The following is a 14,079-nucleotide window of genomic DNA, read 5'->3' as shown; positions in this document are numbered from 1 at the left end:
GGCTTCTGATCACTGCTTTTGCTGTGGCCCAAAGATTTTGGTATGTTGTGTTTTCATTCTCATTTGAGTCAAGGAATTTTTTAATTTCATTTTTTTTTTTTTAATTTCTTCTATTACCTAGTTGTTTTTAAGGAGTTTCAGTTTTTTTCCCCCCATTGATCTTGCAACTGTTGATTTCTAATTTTATAGCACTGTGATCTGAGAAGATGCTTTGCAGCCTTTCAATGTTTTTTAAATTTATTAAGGCTAGCTTTGTGGTCTACCATATGGTTTATCATGGAGAATGTACTGGAAGAAGAGAATGTATATTGTGCTGGTGTTGGGTGAAGTGCTCTGTAGATGTGTATAAGGTCAAGTTAGTGGATTGTATTTTTTAGTTCTTCTGCATCTTTGTTGTGTTTCTTTCCAGTTGTTCTATCTTTCATTGAAAATGGTGTATTAAAATCTCCTACTATGACTGTGAAGTCATCTATTTGTGTTTTAAATTTTGTTAAAGTTTGATTATGTATTTTGTGGCTCTTTCATTGGGTCCATAGATACATATTATGGTTATATGTTCTTGGTCAATTAATCTTCTAATCATTAAATAATGTCCTTTCTAGTCTTTTATGGTAGTTTTTGTTTTAAAGTCAATTTTATCAGAATTGCCACTTCTCTTTTTTGGTTGCCATTTGCTTGATATATTTTTTTCAATCTTTGATTTTTAGTCTATTTTTGTGTCTCTAAGGTGTGTCTCTTGTAGACAACATATTGATGGATTATGTTTTATGGTCCACTCTACAACTCTCTGTCTCTTGAGTGGTTCATTTAACCCATTAACATTCAGTGTAATTATCAAAAAGTAGGAATTTGTTGTTGTCGTTTTGTTATGTGTTTTTTCACAGTGTTCCTGATTTCTCTGTTCCATATAATTTTCTATGCTGAGCTCATTTTGTTTATGAGTCATGTTATCATTTCTTTTGTTACTGTTGTTTTTGCATTTCCTAAATATTTGTGCTTGTATTCTTTTTCATTGTGGTGTGGAGGTTTATCATTTTTCTATGAGGTTACCCTGTGATTTATAATTTTCTGCCTGAGTTTAGAACAGTCCATTCTATCTTGCAACTCTCTTGACTTCCTCACTATGTAGAAGTTCTATAACTACAAAGTATTTTCCCTCTTTTTGGTTTGTAGTTGTCCTCATTTGTCAATTGATGTCTCTGGTTCCCTGCTTACAATCTTGTAAGCTTATTTTATTTTGGATACTTCCATAGCTGTGTTGGTTTCTGGGTTTGTCATCTTGTGTATTAATGGTCGGTTGCTGTTTGCTGTTACTGGTTCTCTGTTCAAAGACTCCCTTTAGTATCTCTTGTAAGGTTGGTCTGGTTCTAACAAATTCCCTTAATTTCTGCTTATCTGGAAATCTAATTTCACCATCATTTTTGAAGGACAATTTTGCTAGGTATGTAATTCTTGGAAATTTTTCTCTTTCAGGGTTTTATATATACCATCCCATTACATTCTCACTTGCATGGTTTCTGCTGATAAATCAGAGCCTAGTTGCACTTTGGAGGTAACTTTTTGTTTTTCCTGTGCTGCTTTCAGCATTCTTTCTTTGTCTTTGGTTTTGGTGAGTTTGATGATGATATGTCTTGGTGATTTTCTTTTGGGGTCTATCCTATGTGGGGTTTGTTGGGCTTCCTGAATGGATATATTCTCATCTTTATCAAGGAAGTTCTCTTCCAACAGATCTTGGACAATTTTCTCAGTGGTTTTGTTTTTCTCTTCCTGTTCTGGAATTCTGGTTACATGTAGGTTATTCCTTTTGTTGGTATCCCACATGAATGTTAGGCTTTCTTCATTTTGTTTTGGTCTTTTTTTTTTGATTGATCCCTTTCCAAAGAAGTATTCAGGTATTGTTTTCAATCTCATTAATTCCGTCTTCCATGGCATCAATTCTACTCTTTGGCCCTTTCAAGGTGTTATCTATTTCTGAAAATTTAGTATTAATCTTCTAGATTTCTATCTGTAGATTTTGTATCATTTCTAATTTTTCATTTGTTGTGTCATTTTGTTCTTGTATTGTCTTCCAACAGTGTTATAGGGTTTTTCTGTGTTTTCCTTAATTTTGTCCATGTTTTCCTTAATCTGTCTCTCAATCTATTGAAGGTACCTAAATAGAATTCTTTTGAATTTTTTTTTTTATCAGGGAGTTACAATGCTGCTTCTTCCTCAAGGATGTGTTCTGGGTCTGTACCCTGCTCCCTAGTTTCTACTGCTTTATCCTCCTTCTTTGTGTGGACTGTGATGGTCTGTTGTCTCCCAGACATTGTGACTTTGTTGTATTTGTATTTAATTGGTGATTGTATGCTGGAGTGATTTGGCCAAGATTTTGGTTTTCTTTTTTCTTGGATGTATCTGAGTAAACAGGGTACTGTGCACCTCTATTCATTAGTTGGCAGCACTTATGCACTCACCACCTGTCTCCTGGTGGGTGTGATAGAGATTGAGAGTGGGTTCACAGATCTCTCTTAACTTTTTGTCAAGAGCAGTTAAGGGTAATTCAGGCTCTTATTAGTGGTCATGTATCATTGGCCAGTTGGTGCAGAAGGAAGTGGTGGCTCTCACTTAGTAAGTGGACCTGCAGGAGGTGCAGGTGTGGTTGGATCATTTGGGCATGCTTGCTGACTCCCACTCAGACAAAAACTACAATTAAAAAACCACCAAAAAAGTAAAAACAAGAGGACAAAAAACATACATCATATAAACACATAGGAACAATCACTGAAAAAAGAAAAAATATTTTTTAAAAAAGGAATAGTAATAAATGAGAGAAAATATTTAAAGAAATGCTTTAAAAAGCCAAAAGGAATATGAATGAAAAAGGGGGAAAAAGAATGGAAGGGAATAGAAAAACCACAATATCTGGGGAGTGGTGAATAAAAGAAAAGAGGTAGAGTAGGAGAATAATGAAGACAATATGGGAAAAACACAAAAAGAAAAGCAAGGAATGGGGAGAACCATGAGAAAAAAAAAATGGGAGTCAGTGAAAGAGAAGAGAGAAAAAGCCAAAAACTTGAACCTGGGAAGGGAAGAAGAAATAATAATAATACAAAGGAGGAAAAAATAATAATTTTAAAACTGACAAAAACAAACTAGAAAAAAAGAAAGAAAGAAAAAAATCTGCACAGCTTGGGGCAGGGCACCCAGGGTTTCTGAGGACACAGACTTGGATGGAATTCCTGCCGGCCAAGAAGGTGGGTGGGAGCAAGGGATGGCCACACCTCCATTCACCAAGACAGCACAGGGTATAAGAGTAACAAGGGGAATATCACACCTTTCCAGTCCTCAGTGTCCAGTAGTTTGTCCTTGTGGTCCCTGGGAAGTGGAGCCTAGTCTTAGGTCCCTGGAATCTGAGAGAATGCTGTTCCTTTTAACATCAAAAATGGTTGAACTGCTTGTAAGCACTCAAAATGGCTTCATCCTCCAGACAGGAAAAAGTCCACAACTTAGCCCACCTTCCTCTTCATTGCTTCCCCTTTTATTCACCAGCCATCAGTCCACTCCTCCATGCGGCCCCTGGCTACCAGGACTGAATTTTAGGTTAAGTCTTAGGTCCTAACCCCACTTGGCAATATCCAAACTGTCTGTGCCATCAGGATCGCTGACAGTCTGCAGCTCCATATGTCTCCTTTTTCAATGTTTTCATGCAGGTTCTTCTACTAGTTGGAGTTTGGTCCACTTCTGTATCCTTCCTTTCAAAGCTCAGGGCTCCAGGGTTATCTTCTGTATCCGTGTTAATTGGTTCCTCTTTTCTTTGTTGAAGAGGGTCTGTGTAGTTTGTCTGCCTATTCCATCAGCTTATCAGAACTACTCCTTCTTTCACCTTCTTGGTTACATTTATTTCTAGGTATTTTATTATTTTATATGCTATTGTAAATGAAATTGTTTTCGTAATTTCCTTTCAGAATGCTCATTTCTGGGATATAGGAGCCCAACTGATTTTTGTATAGTGCCCTTGTATTCTGCCACTTGCTGAATTAATTTATTAGATCTAACAGTTTTCTTAGTAATCATGTGGAATTTTCTTCATATAGTATCATGCCATTTGTGAAAAGGGATAATTTAACTACTTCCAGGAACCCATCTAATGTAAGGTTTGTTGCTGTTAGGGTTTTTTTGTTTTTGTTTTTATTTTTGTTTTTAACTTTCCATTGTAATTTGGGTGAAAGTTTACAGAGCAAATTTGTTTTCCATCCTATAGTCCATACACATTTTTGTTTTGTGACACTGATTGGAATCCCCACATGTAACACCTCTCTCCACTTTCTCCCTGTGTTACCTTTTCCCTGTGTCCTTCTTTCCTATGCATTTCTGCTTTCTGAAGGGCACTGTGAAAATGTGGCCCTTCTGATCTCATATGGTTGATTGTTCTAAGGAGTGGACCTCCCTGCTGTCACTGTTTAGCCCATAGGCTTGTCTATTGTTTGGCTTAAAGTCAAGCCATGAGAGTAAGTTTAATTCCAGACCTGAAGGATGACTAGGGACCATAGTCTCAAGGGTTTCACTAGCCTATTCGACCAGTAAGGCTGGTCTTGTATGATTTTGGTTTTATCCACATTTTACTCCCACTCTATACAGAATCTCCAATTTTGGTCACTTTCTGAGTGGTTATCAGTGGTAGCCAAGCATCATCTAGTTCTGGTTTCAGTGTAGTGTAGGCTGAGGTTCCCATGGTCCATTAGTCCCTTGGACTAATTGCTTGCATGTAATTTTTATTTTCTTCACTCTTATTTGCTCTAGATGAGGAAAGACCAATAGCTGCATCTTAGATGGCGGCTCAGAAGCTTTCAAGACCCCAGGAACTATTTACAGTAGGATGTAGAACAATGTTTTTCTGTTCTATGTTATGCCAATTGAGCTTGCTGTCCCCTGTGAATAGGATCCTGAGCCAGCAGACCCAGGGACTCACTCCCTCAAAATGTTTGGTTGTGGCTAAGAAGTTATCATAATTTCCCCCCAGTTAGCTCTATTATATATATGGACATTTTTATAGCACATTCAAATATGTATGTAGAACTATTATCAGCTAAATGTATATATGGTCATTATGGAATTTTCTACATATAGTATCCTGTCATTGTCAAAAAGGATGGTTTCATTTCTTCCAGTGAATCCATCTATAAGGTTTTTGTTGCTGTTGGGAGATTTTTGATTATCGATTCAACCTCTTGTTATAATCTGTTGGGATCTTCTATTTTTTCTTGAATCAATTTAGGTAGTTTTTGTTTTTCTAGGAATTTGTTTATTTCATCTAAGTTACTGAATTTGTTGGTGTAAAATTGTTCATAGTGTTCTCTTTTGATTATTTCTGTAAGGTCAGTTGTAATGTTCCTACTTTCATTTATGATTGTAGTTGTTTTTATGTCTTCTCTCTTTTTCCCTTTGTCAGTCTAGATAAAAATTTGACAATTTTATTGACCTTTTCAAAAATACAACTTTTGGTTTCCTTGATTCTCTCTTTTGTTTTTCTATTTCCTATTTTATTTATTTCTGCTTGGATTTTGTTGTTTTCTTCCTTCTAGTAGCTTTGTGGGAGCTCTGGTGGCATAGTGCTTAAGGCATTTGACTGATAACCAAAAGTCTGGTGGTTCAAATACAACAGCAACTCCTTGAAAGGAAGGTTTGGAAATCTACTTCCATAGTGATACCACCTCAGAAACCTAAGGAGTGGTCACTATGAGTTGGATCCAACTTGATGGCTGTGAGTTTGGTTTGGTTTTTGGTAGTAGCTTTGTGCTAGTCTTTCTCTTCTTTTTCTAGTTCAAGTTGTAATGTTAGGTAATTGATTTGATATTTTTCTTTTTAATGTTGGCTTTTACTGCTATAAATTTCCCTCTCTGCACTGCCTTCACTGCATTCCATAATTCTCTATATGCTATGCTTTCATTTTCATTCAACTATAAATATTTTATGATATCTCTCTTCATTTTCCCCAACTACTGGTTGTTTCTTATCTTTTACTTTTTCTTCTGTTGTTAATTTCTAATATCATTTCATTATTGTTAGAAAAGATTTTTTTGTGTGACATAGAATATGATCTATCCTGGAGAATGACCCATGTGCCCTGAAGAATGTGTACTGTGCTGTTGTTGAGTGTAGTATTCTATATATATCAGTTAGGTCTAGCTATCTGGCTGCCACACTGGAAAGATGAGGAGAGATAGTAGAAAAATAAGTTTCCCTACTCATTTAAAAGTCACCTTTTTCTTTAGTTAGTGTGTAGTTACTTTTTGCAATCCTCTGTCTCCTTTTCAGAATTTTTTTTACATGCTGAGATTACATATTTATAGTTGCTTTACTTGGTGTTTGCGTAGATAGGTTGGGGTGCTGACACCTGCTCGTTCTGCAGTCTTCCCAGAATTCAGGCTCCCATTATCTCTTGGTTGGAGTTTTCCAGCAGTTTTCTAATTAGTGTCGTTGTTGTTGTTAGGTGCCGTCGAGTTGATTCCAACTCTTAGTGATCCTATGTACAACAGAATGAAACTGCCTGATCCTGTGTCATCCTCACAATCCTTGCTACACTTGAGCCCATCAGTGTAGTCACTGTATCAATCCATCTTGGTGAGAGTCTTTCCCTTTTTCTTTGACCCTTCATTTTACCAAGCATGATATCCTTCTCTAGGGAATAGTCTTTTTAATCACATTACCAAAATAGGTGAGACCAATTCTGGTCATACTTGCTTCTAAGGAGCATACCAGCTGTACTTTCTCCAGGATAGATTTATTCATTCTTCGGCCACTCCATGGAATTTTCACTATCTTCACCAACACAATTCAAAGGTATCAATTCTTCTTTGATCTTCCTTATTCATCGTCCAGCTTTCACATGCACATGAGGTGATTGAAAATATCATGGCTTGAATTGGGTGCACCTTAGTCTTCAAAGTGACATCTTCACTCTTCAACACTTTAAAGAGGTCTTTTGCAGCAGATTTGGCCAGTGCAATACAATGTCTGATTTCTTCACTGCTGTTTCCACTGGTGTTGATTGTGGATCCAAGTAATATGAAATCATTGACAACTTCAATCTTTTCTCCATTTACCATGATGCTGATAATTGGTCTAGTTGTAAGGATTTTTATTTTCTTTATGGTGAAGTGTAATCCATACTGAAGACTAGTCTTTGATCTTCATCAGTAAGTGCTTCAAGTCCTCTTCACTTTCAGCAAACAAGCTGTGTCATCTATCACAGGTTGTTAATGAGTCATCCTCTAATCCTGATTCTACATTCTTCATATAGTCCAGCTTCTCAGATAAATTGCTCAGCATATAGATTGAATAAGTATGGTGAAATACAACCCTGATGCATGCCTTTCTTGATTTTAAACCACAGAGGATTCCCTTGTTCTGTTTGAACAACAGCCTCTTAGTTCCTGTTCTTTGCAATGATATCCATGATTCATTATAATCCACAGTCAAATGTTTTTTGGATAGTCAATAAAATCAAGTAAACATCTTTCTGGTATTCTTTGCTTTTAGCTAAGCTCCATCTGATATCAACAATGATAATATCCCTTGTTTCACATTTTCTTCTGAATCCACCTTGTATTTCTGGAAGTTTCCTGTTAATATACTACTGTAACTGTTTTTGAGTTATCTTCAGAAAAATGTTGGTTGTGTGTGATATTAATGATATTTTTCGATAACTTCCGCATTCTGTTGGACAACCTTTCTTTGGAATGGGCACAAATATGGATCTCTTTCAATCGGTTGGCCAGGTAGCTGTCTTCCAAATTGTTTGGCATAGACAAGAAAGTGCCTCTAGAGCTGTATCCGTTTGTTGAAACATCTCAATGGGTATTCTGTCAATTCCTGGAAACTTGTTTTTCACCAATTCCTTCAGTGCAACTTGGATTTCTTCCTTCATTATCATTGGTTCTTTGTCAATTGCTAACTCCTGAAAGGACTGAAGATCAACCAATCATTTTTGGCACAGTGACTCTGTGTATGCCTTCCATCTTCTTCTGATGCTTCCTGAATTGTTAAATATTTTGCCCATAGAATTCTTCAATATTGCAATTCAAGGCTTCTATATTTTCTTCAGTGCTTTCAGCTTGAGAAATGCTGAGTGTGTTCTTCCCTTTTGGTCTTCTAATTCCAGGTCTCTGCACATTTAATTATAATAATTGACTTTGTCTCTCAAGCTGCTCTTTGAATCTGTTCAGCTCTTTTATCTTGTCATTTCTTCCATTTACTTTAGCTACTCTCTATTCAAGGGCAAGTTTCAGAGTCTCTTCTGACATCCATTTTGGTCTTTTCTTCCTTTCCTGTCTTTTTAATGATGTTTTGCTTTCTTCATATATGATACTCTTGATATTATCCCACAACTTGTTTGGTCTTCAGTCAGTACTGTTCAATGCATCCAATCTATTCTTAAGATGGTCTCTCAATTCAGATGGAATACACTGAAGGTCATATTTTGGCTCTCATGAACTTGTTTTAATTTTCTTAAACTTCAACTTGAACTTGCATATGAGCAGTTGATGTTCTGTTTCATCAGCTCCTGGCCTTGCTATGACTGATGATATTGAGCTTCTCCATTGTCTTGTTCCACAGATGTAGTCAATCTGATTCCTGTGTATTCCATCTGGTGAGATCCACAGTTATAGTTGCTGTTTATATTGTTTAAAAAAGGTATTTGCAATGATTAAGTCATTGGTCTTGCAAAATTCTATCATGCAGTCTCCAGTGTCATTTCTTTCACCAAGGCCACATCTTCTAGCTACCAGGGCTTCTTCTTTTTTTCCAGCTTCTGCTTCCAATCACCAGTAATTATCAATACACCTTGATTGCATTGTCAGTCAATTTCAGACTACAGAAGTTGGTAAAAATCTTAAATTTCTTCATCTTTTGCTTTGGTGGTTGGTGTGTAAATGTGAATAACAGTTGCATTAATTGGTTTTCCTTGTAGGTGTATGGATATAATCCTATCACGGACAGTGTTCTATGTCAGGATAGATTTTGAAATGTTCTTTTCGATGATGAATGTGATGCCATTCCTCTTCAATTTTTATCCCCAGCATGGTAGACCATGTTGTTGTTGCTGTTGTTGTTATGTGCTGTCAAGTCGGACCCGACCCATAGCAACCCCTCCTTGGGTTTCTGAGGCAGTATCACTATGGAACTACTTCCGATCTACTACCAGGAGTGGCTGGTGGGTTTGAACTCCCAGCCTTCTGGTTAGCAGTCAAGTGCCTTAGGCACTATGCTACTAGAGCTCCTGAGTAGACCATATGACTGTCCAATTGAAAATAGCCAGTACAAGTCCATTTTGGCTCACTAATGCCTAACGTATCGATCTTTATGCATTCTATTTCATTTTTTACAGCTTCTGATTTTCCTAGATTCATACTTCATACATTCCACATTCCAATTATTAATGGATCTTTGCAGCTGTTTCTTCTGATTTTGAGCATGCCCCCTCTGGTAGCATAGTGCCTAAGGCACTTGATTGCTAACCAGAAGGCTGGTGGTTCAAACCCACCAGCCACTCCTCGGAAGGAAGGTTGGGCAATCCTACTTCCATAGTGATACTGCCTCGGAAACCCAAGGAGGGGTCACTATGAGTGGGGCCGACTCGACGGCATATAACAACAACAACAACAACTCTCAGTAAATCAAAGTCCAGAAAGTTTTGTTCCGTCTATGTAATTAAAGCTGACTTTACTTTGAGGAGGCAGCTCTTCCCTAGTCATATTTTGAGTGCCTTCCAACCTGAGGGGCTCATCTTCCAGCACTATATCAGACAATAGTTAAGTGCTATTTATAAAGTTTTCCAGAAATATATCAGACAGTGTTTCACTGCTATTCATAAGGTTTCCAGTGGCCATTTTTTTTTCAGCAATGGATGGCCCTGTACTTCTTCCCAGTCTTGTACTGGAAGCTCCACTGAAACCTGTCCACCATGGGTGACCCAGCTAGTATTTGCAATAGCAGTGGTATATCTTGCAGCAATGTACCACAGTATGACAAACTGACGGGGTTAAAATGATTGGAAATTTGTTTTGCCATTAGCAGATAAAAGTTCTTAAATATCAGTGTTATGTGTACTATTAAGGAATTTATATCTTTAGGAAAACTCATACATTTAACTTTAAAAAAAATTCAGCCAGTAAGGCATTACTTATTATTTACACTATGAACATTTTCAAATGCAGTACTTATAGCCTGAAATTAAGGAAATTTATTTTAAATGGAATGATCACATATAAACTTAAGGATTGAATCCAGAATAAGGAAATTACTTAGGAAGCAGGAGTAATATATATAGTAATATATAGAGAGTTGGTGTAAATATCTTAACCTATAATAGTAATAATCTACTCAGAGGGAATAGAATTTCTTAGTTATTGTGCAGTGATAATGGATTTTAATAAATAATTTGTTAGATACCAAAACATTTATTCAGTTGCTGGTTTTAAACAAATCAAATACAAAATTAAAAGATAAATCCATAAATAAAGCAAAACTATTAAGGAATTTAATGGACTTTCTAGCTCATTGGAGTACTAGGGTATTTGGCACAAGGGAAGAAACAAGACTGACTGAATTCATGTGAATAGTGTCTGCATAAAGGGAACTACATACTAAAACAATTTGGATTACCACGATTTACACTAACAAATTATTTTTTTAAGACTATACAGCATAGGGATTACCTTTTGATTTTATAATGCTTTGGTTTTTGTTTTTATCTGTATTGTAGTTAGATCCTTTTAAAATGTATTAGAATCCACAGGATTGCCTAATTTGTTCTCGGTAAAGTAACATACTATTTTGTGGTACGTAAGAAAATAGCTTCCAGTTGAGAACGTGTTTATTGGAAGCAGGGTAGAGAAAGTAAGTCTTCAGGATGTCCAGTGAATGGGTCCTTTACTAATGTTCTGAAAAGCACTGAGTAGTTTCATAATCACAGGATTCATAAAGATATTATTTTGTAAAATACCAAGAAGATTCCTTGGCATATCATGCTTTCTTTGCACCAACTCACAGCCTTATATTCATGGGGTAGTTAACAAAGATACTTGGAATGTTGTTAGGTTCTGTTAAGTCAGTGCCATGTTTGAGCCCTTTGTTGCATCCAGTATGTCAGTCCTCTTGTTGAGGGTCTTCCTCTTTTTCACTGACCTTCTATGTTACCAACTATGCCAGGGACTGGTCCCTCCTGATAACATGATCAAAGTACGAATGACAAAGTCTGGCCATTCTCACTAATAAGGAGCATTTTGGCTGTACTTTCTTTAAGCCAGATTTGTTCATTCTTCTGGCAGTCCATAATATATTCAATGTTCTTCTCCAACATGACAATTCAAATGCATTGATTTTTCTGTGGTCTTCCTTATTTATTGTCCAGCTTTCACATGCATATGAGGCAATTGAAAATACCATGGTTTGGGTCAGGGGCACCTTAGTCCTCGGAACGATGTCTTTGTTTTTTTAACAATTTAAAGAGATATTTTGCTATGGATTTGCCCAATGCAGTCTGTCATTCGATTTCTTGACTACTGTTTCCATGGGTGTTGATTGTGGATCCAAATAAAATGAAATCCTTGACAACTTCAATCTTTTCTCCATTTATTATGATGTTGCTTTTTGGTACAGTTGTAAGTATTTTTGCTTTACGTTGCAGTATGATCCATACTGAAGGCTGTTGTCTTTGATTTTCATGGGTAAGTGCTTCAAATCTTCTTCACTTTCAGCAGGAAAGGTGTGTCATCCACATATTGCAGGTTGTTAATGAGTCTTTCTAGTATGTATATCACCCCCTCCACACATACACATACACACATACACATATCTTATATCCCCGCTCTGCAGGAAAAGCTATGAGGGGCATTAATTGTAATGCATACATGTGTGTGTATGTGTGATTTTATATGTATATATGTCTATATATAAGATTACACATATAATACTGATGTTCAAACTTCAAAGAATTATTCACATATACGTATGTACAGTTGTATTACAATATCCACAGGGGATTGGTTTCAGAATCCCCATGGATACCAAAATCTGTCTTTGCTGTCTTTTATATAAAATAGAATGCTTTGACCACTTAATTGCTTCTAAGGAGACATTTTTTTCCCAAAAATATTTTCAATCCGCAGTTAGTTCAATTTGTGGATGTGGAAACTGCAGATGTGGAACCATGAATATTGTGGGTAGTTAAGGTTATGTGTCATTTTGGCTGGGCCTGGTTTTGAGTGGCTGGGTAGCTGGATATAGTTATTCCCCATGATGAAATTGGTAATCAGCTCCAAGGAGGAATCTACTGCAGCAGCTGAGTACTGTCTTAGGGATGTAGTCTGTTTGCAGTATACAAGAAGCAGCTTTGAGAAAGGTCTCTGCAGCTTTTTGGCATGCTTGGACCCTGCATGTAGCTGAGTTTTCACTCAGTAGCCTGCCATGTCCTGCTGATCTTGGGATTTTTTTCTGGACTTGAACTAGTGGGCTGCCATCTTGTTTGATAATCTTGGGACTATGCCCTTTTACTTGTCAACCTTGGGTTTGTCAGCCCCAGCAGCCAGCAGCTGCCTGAGTGAAGAAAAGCCTTTAGCTTCCATGGTCCAGGAGCAAGAGGCAGAATTGAAGCCCAAGGTCGAGGGGCTTTCACCGAGCCCCTAGAGCTTGGAAATTTGAACTCAGACTTCTAGCCTCTTAAACTATAAGAGAATAAATTCCTGTTTGTTAAAGCCACCATTTGTGCTAATTTCTGTTAGAGCAGCACTAGAGGTAACCAAAACAGATACATATGGCCGACTGCTTACATAGCATACTCCCTTCCCCCCACACACATATATACATATATCTTATATCCCCACTCTGCAGGAAAAGCTATGACGGGCATTAAATCAGTACATGTTTATCAATAAGTGAGCAGCAGATTGAGGATGGGCAGGCGACCCTGGCCAAGAGATACACTTATCCTTTCGATTGTGATTATTTTACCTGGAGCCATCCCACTGGAACCATAGTAACTTATTGAGAGGCAGATTCCATTTTCCAAGGTGGCAGAAAAAGATCCAAACTTGCTTATACCTTTCTTCTTGACATCTGATTCTTCTAAAAGAAAAAAAAAAAAAAAAACTGAATGAAGGACATTTCAATCAAAAGAAAAGCAAGCAAGACTCAGTGCAAAGGCTGGGAATGGGGATCTTAGGTGGTCTATCACAATCAACTTAAAAGTTGTTGTTGTCGTTATGTGCTGTCAAGTCAGCCCCGACTCATAGCGACCCCTCCTTGGGTTCCCGAGGCAGTATCACTATGGAAGTAGGATTGCCCAACCTTCCTTCCGAGGAACTTAAAAGTAGTTTAACCCTTATCATGTGCTCAGCATTGTTAGAGGGAACACATGCGACTCTTGTTTTAAGGGTTTTAGATTAAAATGAAGAGAGGAAATAAACTGGCTGATGGCATAACCATATGTACATTATTCATATGACAGATTATCCACATGAATTTAAAAATGAAAACCATGAATTGTGTCTCAATTTCTCCATATTTTGAAATGCATTCTAAAATCCTTATATCTTAAATCACATTTAAAAATGGTTTCAGTCAAATATAATTGTAAAGCAAAATCTGTTTAAGCATACATTCTTATGGTATATGTGAAGAACTCATGAATTTCCTGTTTGGTTTTTTTTTTTTTTTCTAGTTCACCATTCTTTCTATTACCATAGACAATCAATATGGGTCAATACTAATTTAAAATACTCTGATCCATGAAGAGATCATTATTAGAAGGAGAAATATAAATGATCAATGAAACAAAAGATAATGCTTAGTGTTGATCAGGATGCAAGGAAATGTTGTGGTTAATTGCTGACAACAGTCTTCAACTCATAGCGACCTCACAATAGAACAAAAACACTGCTTGGTTCTGCACCATGATCCATTACAGGTCAAACTGCTGTGATCCAAAGGGTTTTCATTGGCTGATTTTGGGGAGTAGATCATCAGGTCTTTCTTCCCAGCCTGTCTTAGTCTGGAAGCTCTGCTGAAAGCTGCTCAGTATCATAGCAACTGGTATAC

General features: G+C 37.0%; 1 protein-coding gene across 1 annotated transcript in view; it reads right to left on the bottom strand.

The window, feature by feature from the left end:
* SPAG17 (sperm associated antigen 17) overlaps window positions 1-14,079 on the bottom strand; it is a 413,793-nt gene that overhangs the window by 142,138 nt on the left and 257,576 nt on the right. The window contains exon 24 of the mRNA XM_007950259.1: window positions 12,994-13,107. Coding sequence (XP_007948450.1) covers window positions 12,994-13,107 — 114 coding nt within the window. The remainder of the gene's footprint in view (window positions 1-12,993; window positions 13,108-14,079) is intronic.

This window comes from Orycteropus afer, unplaced genomic scaffold (assembly GCF_000298275.1).
Source record: "Orycteropus afer afer isolate SDZICR_OR568_19922 unplaced genomic scaffold, OryAfe1.0 scaffold00010, whole genome shotgun sequence".
NCBI lineage: Eukaryota > Metazoa > Chordata > Mammalia > Tubulidentata > Orycteropodidae > Orycteropus > Orycteropus afer.
Note: the sequence above shows the minus strand (reverse complement) of the source record. Positions and strands in the feature narration are given on the sequence as shown.